At 44.4% G+C, this 10,667-nt stretch overlaps 2 protein-coding genes across 2 annotated transcripts; both read right to left on the bottom strand.

Annotated features, from left to right (window-relative positions):
• Positions 1–2,766: 2,766 nt before the first annotated feature.
• Positions 2,767–3,342, bottom strand: LOC109174093 (RNA-directed DNA polymerase homolog). The gene has a single exon (XM_019323379.1). It carries the CDS (start codon positions 3,340–3,342, stop codon positions 2,767–2,769), a length of 576 nt encoding a protein of 191 aa, XP_019178924.1.
• Positions 3,343–3,359: 17 nt separating this feature from the next.
• LOC109174094 lies at positions 3,360–3,818 on the bottom strand. The gene has a single exon (XM_019323380.1). It carries the CDS (start codon positions 3,816–3,818, stop codon positions 3,360–3,362), a length of 459 nt encoding a protein of 152 aa, XP_019178925.1.
• Between the last annotated feature and the right edge of the window lie 6,849 nt (positions 3,819–10,667).

Below are 10,667 nucleotides of genomic sequence, written 5' to 3' on the forward strand. Positions count from 1 at the left end.
AAAAGATCAAATACCGAGACAACCGAATCACGGGGAACAAATCCCACTCCAAACTCCACTGTGTTCCCCGCAGGTGGACCCACGGGTAGGCCCCTACCCGTGGTTCTGCCCGCGGGTACACCACTCACATTCCCATGTACCTGCGGGTGGGTGGCAGGTAGGGCTCTCCCCGCCGTTCCGCCCGCGGGTACATGCTCCTGTGTAAATAATCCCTTCGGGGATTTTCTTCTCCAAACACAAATTCTAGTCCAAAACATGCCAAATCTCACCAAATACAACAAAATGACTTGAACCATGGAAAATGCCAAGCAATGGCACAAAGGAACCCTAAACACAAGCTCTAGATATGCAATATCACAAGATAAATGCATAAACCCTCACATTTCATAGCAAAGCACAAGTAGAATCCAAGAAATCACCTATAGGTAAGCAAAATAGGTTTTGTAGAGCATGGGTTACCTCTTGTAGACCAAAAGACTTCACTTTACACCACAACAAGCTCCCCACAAAGCTTACTTCTCAAAACCACTTCAAGATCAAACCAAAAGATCATAAAGATCCTACCTTTAAGAAAAAGACGACTAAGATGGAACCAAAAAGACTAGACAAGCTTAGATCTTACCCTCCTAGATGCCCAAATAGGTGAAAGGTTGAATCTTGGAAGCAAAACTTGGAATCTTGACAAGGGTCTCAACTTGGCTTGAAGAATAAGCCACTCTTCTTTTCTAGAGAGAAGATGGAGATATTTTCTAAGGATTGTAAGGAATGAAACGAAGAAGTCTTCTAGGTTTAGGTTACAATACTAACTCTTGATGAAAAGACAAGGATACCCTTACTAAGCTTTAGAAAGTGTAAGGAACAAGGGAACTCCTCTCAAAGCACAAGGTACAACACAACTTAAAGATTGACTAGTCAAATACTAGTCCTTGAGTATTAAAAATCAGGATTTTAGGAATCAATTCCTCAAAAGAATTAGAATTAATTACTCAATTAATTCATGGATTGAAATGTGGATTTTGGGGGTGCCACATCCTCTCCCCCTTCAAAGAAGCTTCGTCCCCGAAGCTTGGGTACGACGAATTAAAAGCGAATGGTAACAAGGAAACGAAATTGTGTCAAGAAGTTCAAGAATAGTCCTTTTGGTCAAAAACTCCAAAAGTACTCACAAGGGTTCCAAAGCAAAGAAGAAGGTATTTCAAATTCAAGGATTGGTCAAGAGCAAAGCAAAGGAGTAGATTGACCATCACAAACTCTATTCTCAACACCCACATCTACTTCTACCCAAACACTAAGGGCAAGACAACAAACACGAAACACCCACTACCACAACAAAACTAACTAAGCCACAAGCAACACACAAAGGCAAACACGCAAGGCAACAACCAACGAAAAAAAAAAAACAAGATACCTTCCATAAACAACTCCGGGTACCGCTCCCGCATGGTCGACTCCAGCTCCCATGTAGCTTCTTCAACCCCATGATGTGTCCACCAAACCTTTACCATCTTAACGGACTTCCTACGTGTGTCCCGAGTCTTAAAGTCCAAAATTCTGAGCGGTCTTTCTTCGTAAGACAAATCCTCATCTATCGGTATCAATTCTGGTGGTAACACATGGGTCGGGTAATGAATATATCTCTTGAGCTGCGATACATGAAACACATTATGCACTCTTTCTAACTCCATGGGCAACGCCAAACGGTAAGCCAAACTTCCAACCCTCTCCAGGATTTCATACGGACCTATAAACCTAGGGCTCAACTTCCCTTTCCTTCCAAACTGCATTACTCCCCGGGTGGAAGACACTTTCAACCAAACCTTATCCCCTACCGAAAACTCCGCTTGTCTTCTAGCCAAATCAGTATAGGACTTTTGACGATTCTGAGCCGCTTTCATCCTTTCCTAAATCTGTTTAACTTTCTCGGATGTGTCCAACAAGTATTGTGGTCCCAACACTATCGGATTAAAAAGATCCTCCCAACAAAGCGGACTGCGACATTTCTGTCCATAGAGAGCTTCATAAGGTGCCATGCGAATACTCGAATGATAACTATTGTTGTAAGAAAACTCTATCAAATCCAAATGGTCCTCCCAAGATCCTTGAAAATCTAGCATACAAGCTCTCAACATATCTTCGATAGTCCGTATAGTCCTTTCTGTTTGTCCATCGGTGGCTGGGTGGAAAGCAGTACTGAGGCTTAGCTTAGTTCCAAGAGCTGCTTGCAAGGATTTCCAACATTTGAGACAAGAACCTTGGATCTCTATCGGAGACAATATCCCTCGGAACTCCATGATACTTTACCACTTGGTTGACATAGGATTGAGCCAACTGTGTCATTGTCCAGGTTTCTTTCATTGCGATGAGGCGGGCAGTCTTGGTCAAACGATCAACTATCACCCAGATTTTGTCCTTACCCGAACGGGTCGTCGGTAATCCTCCCACGAAATCCATAGATATAGAATCCCACTTTCCTTGTGGAATTTCTAATGGTTGTGCCAACCCCTTTACCTTACAACGCTCCGCTTTTACCTTCTGACAGTTAAGGCATTTCCCAACAAACTCTGCAACTTCCTTCTTCATATTAGGCCACCAGAAGAAGCCCTACCCTTCCGTTCCTGATGGCAATATTAAGACTGGTGCAGACGTGAGCCTCTCCTTCAAATCTCGAAATGCTAACTCACAAGCTTGATCCCAAACGAAAGGCACTTCTTTCCTTAGTAACTTAGTCAAAGGTTGAGCCACCTTGGCGAAATCCAAAACAAACCTTCAATAATAACCTGCTAAACCAAGAAAGCTTCTTACTTCCGACACCGATGAAGGTGCAGTCCAATCCTTCACTGCCCGTATCTTGTCCGGATCCACAGAAATCCCTCTACTATCAATCACGTGGCCTAGAAACGTAACACTGTCTTTCCAAAACTCGCACTTAGAGAACTTGGCATACAACTGCTTCTCCCTCAAGATCTGAAGTACCGTCTGAAGATGTCCAACATTCTCTCTCTTATCTTTCGAATAGACCAAAATATCGCCGATGAACACGATCACAAAATCGTCGAGGTGGGGTTTGAACACTCTGTTCATCAGATCCATAAAAACTGCAGGGGCATTAGTCATCCCAAACGGCATAACTGTAAACTCGTAGTGACCGTACCGAGTCCGAAACGCAGTCTTAGGAATATCCTTGTCTGCTACCCTTATCTGATGGTATCCTGACCTCAAGTCAACTTTGGAAAACACTCCTGCGCCACGGAGTTGGTCAAACAAGTCGTCTATTCTTCGGAGAGGGTATTTGTTCTTAACGGTAACTTGGTTCAGCTCCCGGTAGTCAATACACAACCTCATACTTCCGTCCTTCTTCTTTACAAACAAGACCGGAGCTCCCCATGTGATGTACTTGGCCGGATATAGCCCTTATCAAGGAGTTCTTGCAATTGGGTCTTCAACTCATGCATTTCTGGCGTAGCCAAACGATATGGGGCCTTAGAAATGGGTGCAGTGCCTGGCATAAGGTCCACTGAGAACTCCACTTCCCTAGTAGGAGGCATACCCGGTATTTCTTCGGGAAATACATCAAGGAATTCACGGACTACGGGTATAGATTGAGCTACCTCTCCTTTTGCCTTCAAGTTCTCGACCGAACACAAGTACAACTCATTGCCTTTATCCAAATACCTCTTCATCTTTGTCACAGACACCAGCTTAATTCCGGGTTCTTCCATCTTTCCACGGTATGACACTCTTTTCCCGCTGGGTCCTCGTAGCACCACCTTCTGATCTTTGCACAAGATTTGGCCTCTAAACCGCCCCAACCAGTCCATACCTAAGACCACATCCACCCCGTCCAAGTCTTACTGGATTAGATCACTAGGAAACTCTTCTCCTTTGATAAAGATCTTGACGCCCTCGAAAAGACGGTCGCACATCCTAACTTCTCCCGACGCTACCTTCACGTTAAACCTCATTCCCGTGCCCCCAGATAAGCTCAACTTCTTCACGAGGCCGGGTGATATGAACGAGTTAGACGCCCCTGAATCAAACAAGACTGTTGCTGGCACGGATTGCACAAGGAAGGTTCCCACTACTACGTCACTGTCGCTTGTTCGAACTTCATTTAAGGTGAGCACCCTCTCTTGAGATGACCCTACCGCCGGATGATGAACCTCTATCCTCCCATACTCTCTTATATCACGGAGTGCTGGCAAGGTCGCTGCACTAGGACTTACTCTTGTGGACAAACCACTCCGGATCCACCGCTCAGTTACCCCAGAGGCATTGCTAGATTCGGCCAACCGAGATTTCTTACCCACTTCACCCACGTCTTCAAACACTGCGGTTCGCTGGCGAGGAGGCATCACAGACTTCTGCTACAACAACGAGGTTACCAAAAGAGCAAACAAGCAAGACAGAAAGCAACACACTTCTCACCGCGTAACCTAGAGTCCTAAGCCTATCACTTAGCTTCTTAAGGTCGCTTAGAGGTCTCAAAACACACTTAACCACTTAGAAAGTCAAGACTTAACTCTTCATAGGCTCTAAACCTAGGCTCTGATACAAACTGTAACACCCCCCCCTCCCAAACAAGGCCCAATAAAAGCCCTAACACATGCAGATTAAACAACAAAACTAGCACAACGGAAGATAAAAACGGAAACTAGATAAAAAGAAATCCAACGGGGTGTTATGCCACGTCTACCAACCGGTAAACGCTACGGCGAACAATCTGCAAGTGTATAAAACTATCCCAAAACATCAATCTAACTACATTGGGCGCACAGGCCATAAAAACCACAAGATAAAGATGCTAAGCTACCAGGCTCTAGACATCGCGCTCGTCTAAACATCACCTGAAAGATACAAAGATAAACATGGGACGACGCCCGGTCAGCGATAATGCTGGTAACCCACCAATACCGTTAAGTATCATATATAGGTAGATATAAGATAGAAAACCATTTTCGAAACGGAATACATAAGTATATAAGTTAAAAGCCAAGATCGAAAGACAACACAAGACTCATCACTCTCAAAGATAACACCGGGAACACATCCCAAACCACAAAGGTTACCACAACACGAAGGAAATACAACTCACCCATGGCAACACATACCCTTGTGACTACACACGTCACAAGAAAGAGAACTCACCACAATGGCTACACAAGCCCTCGCGACATCACCCATCACGAGTTGATATGCCTTCCTTATGCCCTGTTCCAACCTTATGGCTACCCCCAACCTTATACCTTCTTCCACCATTACCTCCAGGACCCCTGTACAGCCAAGTCCAACCTTATTCCGCCGGGACCGTCGTCCCCCACCAACAACCCGCCTATGAGACCACCAATTTCATAGTACACGAGGTACCGTACACACACATGGCACACATGCCCGGATAACACATGTTATCCCCCAATCACGTGAACCTTTCTCGAAGGAACACAGCTCCACGGCCACCACGAGGACCGCTGCAATACCTTGGTGACTAGCGTCCCATACCACTAATCGTGCAATCCAGGTAAAGCCACACACGCACAACAACTCACACGAGTTAAGCAACAGATTACAACGAAGGTATGAAACATACTCAATCAAGGAATGGGTCACCACCCAACGACAACAACGATGCATAACACAAGTTATCATCAACCACACGGAAGGTACGAACAACACACACGCTAGAATTCAGACAACAAACTAGCATGCTTAACAACGTGGAAACTCAAGATAGTTCCGAGGAACACACAAGACACCGCTTGGTTCAACGAAGCACAATGTTGAACACTTAGCACGATTCAAGACACCAAAGAGCCTACATGGATACCTACCATATAGTTCTAGACCTACGAAACATTAAGAAGACGCTCAAATAGTTCCACAAAAGAACAACGGGAAGTCAAAAGATCAAATACCGAGACAACCGAATCACGGGGAACAAATCCCACTCCAAACTCCACTGTGTTCCCCGCGGGTGGACCCACGGGTAGGCCCCTACCCGTGGTTTTGCCCGCGGGTACACCACCCACATTCCCATGTACCTGCGGGTGGGTGGCGTGTAGGGCTCTCCCCGCCGTTCCGCCCGCGGGTACATGCTCCTGTGTAAATAATCCCTTCGGAGATTTTCTTCTCCAAACACAAATTCAAGTCCAAAACATGCCAAATCTCACCAAATACAACAAAATGACTTGAACCATGGAAAATGCCAAGCAATGGCACAAAGGAACCCTAAACACAAGCTCTAGATATGCAATATCACAAGATAAATGCATAAACCCTCACATTTCATAGCAAAGCACAAGTAGAATCCAAGAAATCACATATAGGTAAGCAAAATAGGTTTTGTAGAGCATGGGTTACCTCTTGTAGACCAAAAGACTTCACTTTACACCACAACAAGCTCCTCACAAAGTGTACTTCTCAAACCCACTTCAAGATCAAACCAAAAGATCATAAAGATCCTACCTTTAAGAAAAAGACAACTAAGATAGAACCAAAAAGACTAGACAAGCTTAGATCTTACCCTCCTAGATGCCCAAATAGGTGAAAGGTTGAATCTTGGAAGCAAAACTTGGAATCTTGACAAGGGTCTCAACTTGGCTTGAAGAATAAGCTACTCTTCTTTTCTAGAGAGAAGGTGGAGATATTTTAAAAGGATTGTAAGGAATGAAATGAAGAAGTCTTCTAGGTTTAGGTTACAATACTAACTCTTGATGAAAAGACAAGGATACCCTTACTAAGCTTTAGAAAGTGTAAGGAGCAAGGGAACTCCTCTCAAAGCACAAGGTACAACACAACTTAAAGATTGACTAGTCAAATACTAGTCCTTGAGTATTAAAAATCAGGATTTTAGGAATCAATTCCTCAAAAGAACTAGAATTAATTACTCAATTAATTCATGGATTGAAATGTGGATTTTTGGGGTGTCACAGGCACGTGGCAGCGCCAGGTGTCGACAGAGGGTGGTTACCAGGTTTGGGCACGTGGATGCCGCGTGGAGTACTATATGCCGATAGGCCGGACGTTGTCCCTAGCGAAGGGCTATAAATATCCTCGGCGGACAAGGCGAATGGGACTTTTGGAACGATCAAGAGGCTACTTACAGAGCATCCCGACTGCAGTCAGTCGGCCCTTGGGGTAGTCATTTAGATTGTACTAGGTCAACCGTGTATTTACACTATCATTTTGGCGCCGTCTGTGGGGGTCGGTACAATTAGTCACGAACGACGAAGTGCCTACATCCCAAAAACATTTATCCATATATGCAAGAAATACAGGAGGATGCGGACAGCTCTTCTGACCATCACACACAGTATGGTCCAACCGTCGACCTGAACCTCAACCTCTCACCCCCTCACTCGGTGGCTCCTAACCCGTCTATTATGTCCAACCGATGTATCCGCCACCTGGTCAGCAATTCCCGTACCCGGGATACTTTCCACATCCAGCACCACCCGCTCCGTATGGTTACTGGCCCGGGACCCCAATGTATTATCCGCCGGGTAATTATCAACCTTATAGGCCTGCGTACACGGCTCCAGCTTCTGTTCCCCCGAGCCAACCAGCAATGCAGACCGAGTCCGAGCTCTAGCCCGGTCCCCGGACTAGGCGCTCGGCTCGCTCAATGTTGGGATCGCAGGGGGCAGGGACCACGGTAGGAAACTCACGTCCAGGCGGTAGATGAGCTCGAGCCACAGGATAATCGCGCGAGCGCGTTTGAGCGTCTTCGGCCGGCAATGCGCCAACGATTGGGACCACAAGACCCGAATAGGCGGTCAGTTGAGTCATCTATGCGTGTGGCCAGTTAAGCGGACAGACAAACACGTATATCGGCAAACTATTGGTGGATTATATTGTAATTAATTAGTTGCAAATGGTTAGCTAACTAATACTCCTAATTAGTTAAGGGGAATACTATATGGATGGTTTAATTAGGTGTTTAGGCCAGCCTGCGCAATTACTTCACTAAGGTGGCTCAACCATTATTGGCCGTCTAGGGTGTGTTTGGTTCGCACATAGGAATCAGAATCGGAATGGGTATCAAATACTTGGTAATGGTAATGAGTTTTGGTGAAACTATTTAACATGTTTGGTAGTAGGGTGGAGTGTGTTAGGAACACTTGTATTAGGATTTTGATGATACCAATATAACCTAGAAAGTAGACCCCTAACCGTTACTTCTTTTAATCGCCGCTTTCGTCCTAGACGAAAGTTGCCATAACTCACATGTAATTCGTGTTAAGTTAGCCAAACACACGAAGACGAGTTATGCTTAGTTGTTAGGGTGATCAAGACGAAAGAAGACGCGAAGCATGAAGCACATTCAACGAGAGTTTAAGAGGAGTTGTCATTGAACACGAAAGGACAGTCTTGTTAACGATAATCCTTCGAGACATCCCTTCTCTCCAATAGCAAGAAGAATGTCTCCTCTATCTGACTTGACAACATTCTAGGATAAAAAGGACCTCAACTTGTGGGACACACATATCAAGGAGCATTAAATGAAGATGTACTATTTCCTGAAGCTAAAGGACAAAACCCTAAGGCTCTCCATGCCATCAACGGCTACAAGGTATAACCTCATTAATGGAGCATTTAATGCATGAAGCTCCCCGGTCCTTACCCACTGGATAATAGGTTCAAAAATTCATCTCCCTCCAATGGATGAATTTTTGCTCACCTATATAAACCCACCTTCATCAACTAAGAAGGTGCTGGTTCTATTCACTCGATCTATATACATGCAAAAGCTCTTAAACGCTCTCAGCTCTCTCAAGCTTTTGTGAACCAGTGTTAAGGTGCTAAGATACTTGGAGAAGGTCATTGATCATCATCTTACACCTTAAAGAAGTCTTGCCTTTTGTACGAAGCAATCATCCCTCTCAGTCAAGACTTCATCACGTTGGAGAAATCAGAAATTATTTTCTACCAACCTCAACTTTGAAGAAGAAGTTGATAGAGGAGGAGTAAACTCGAGGAGTTGAAAAACCTACGAAGGCTGTCCGGCTTAGTGATCAAGGAAGTCTTTGTGTAATTGTGCTAACGAGTGATAGTGCAATCCTTCCATAAGTTGTGGAAGAAGAGTTGAGTAGGCAACGTTAGCCGAACCACTATAAAATCTCTCGTCCCTTTATCTCCTTACTTTCGCTTTTCATATCTGCATCATATTGTCCTCATTATTTTTATCGAAAGTTTTCTTATATCGAAAACTCGTGCAAAGCAAACAAACGAAGTTAACATTTTCGCTGTGCCAAAACACCGAAAGGTCGTTTTTAGGGCAAATCACGAAAAGAGTCTATTCACCCCCCCTCTAGACTCTCACTACAACTCTATCGGGACCAACAAGTGGTATCAGAGCCAAATACCTTGAACGGTAAAGGCTTTGCATTTACTGCCTGGTAGATCCCCTATCAAAATTCTGAAAAACTGCATATTTTCAGCTTTGCACGAACTTTTGCAAAATGGAAAAGGATCATGCTAACCACTCTAAGCAGCTTGCTTTTAGCCTTGCTAAATTTGATGACTGGAAGATAAGAATGCATGCCCTCCTCTGCCTTGGGAAATGAAAGTCATCGCAATGAGAGAAAATCGAGACATGAAAACGACGAGCACAACCAAAATTTTCAGTGATCTTAAGGCATACGAATTTGAACATGAACCGAAAGATGTCGAAGAATCAGAAACCAGAAATGTAGCTCTCGTGGCCAGCCAATAAGCAACAACATCTAACAGGTCAAAATCTAACTCTTGTGATTTCTTATCTGATGAACAGTATGCCCTATTTGTTAGGAAAATGAAGAGGTTCATGAGGAAGAACAACTTTCAAGACTCTCACCGTTCGGGTCACCGAAAGCAACACGAAAGTTCTCTTCAAACCTCAAAGGCAGAAACCTCGGACTCGCAATTGCTGTGCTACAACTGTCGAAAACCAGGGCACTTCAAGGCCAATTGTCCTCATCCAATAGTGAGCAAGCATCAAGATAACAACACTACCAAAAGCCCATCCAAGGAGACTGGAGAGAGATACAAAAGAAATGACAAGCCAGAATCATCAGGCTCCAGAAACGAGAGAAGAAGGAAGGCGATGGTAGTGGACGAAACCTCTGACACAGTTATGGTTGAAAGTAGCTCCTCAAGCTCGAGTTCAGACGACGAAAGTACTGAAGAAGAAAAAGGACTACTATGCCTGTTCATCCAAGAATCAGAAGATCTATGTCTTATAACTAACGAAGATGAGGTAAACTCTCATTCATCTTCTTGTTATTCAGCTGAGTCAAGTTCTGTAGGGAGTCAAACCTCAAATGAATCTGTTACCGAAATGATGAGGAGGTTCAAAGTGATCAAAAGCACATACTCCAAACTTAAGGAGGAGAACTCTCGGCTCATGATTAGCTACAATGCGCTGAGGCAAGTTCGAATTGAGAACATTATGCTAGCCATTGCTAAGGAGCAACTTGAGAAAAATGTTCTCGCTCTAAAGGAGCAGTGCACAGCAAGAGAGAAGAGAGAGCAAGAACTGCTTGAAGTCTTGGATAAATTCAATAATTCATCCAAGTTAATGGATAGAATGATGAATGAATCTAGACTGCCCGGGGAAAGAACGGGAATTGGTTTTGACCCCAGCTCCTCTTCACAAGTTTGATTGAACAAATCCACGAATGCATATTCACACG

The sequence above is a fragment of the Ipomoea nil genome, unplaced genomic scaffold (genome assembly GCF_001879475.1).
Source record: "Ipomoea nil cultivar Tokyo-kokei standard unplaced genomic scaffold, Asagao_1.1 scaffold0519, whole genome shotgun sequence".
NCBI lineage: Eukaryota > Viridiplantae > Streptophyta > Magnoliopsida > Solanales > Convolvulaceae > Ipomoea > Ipomoea nil.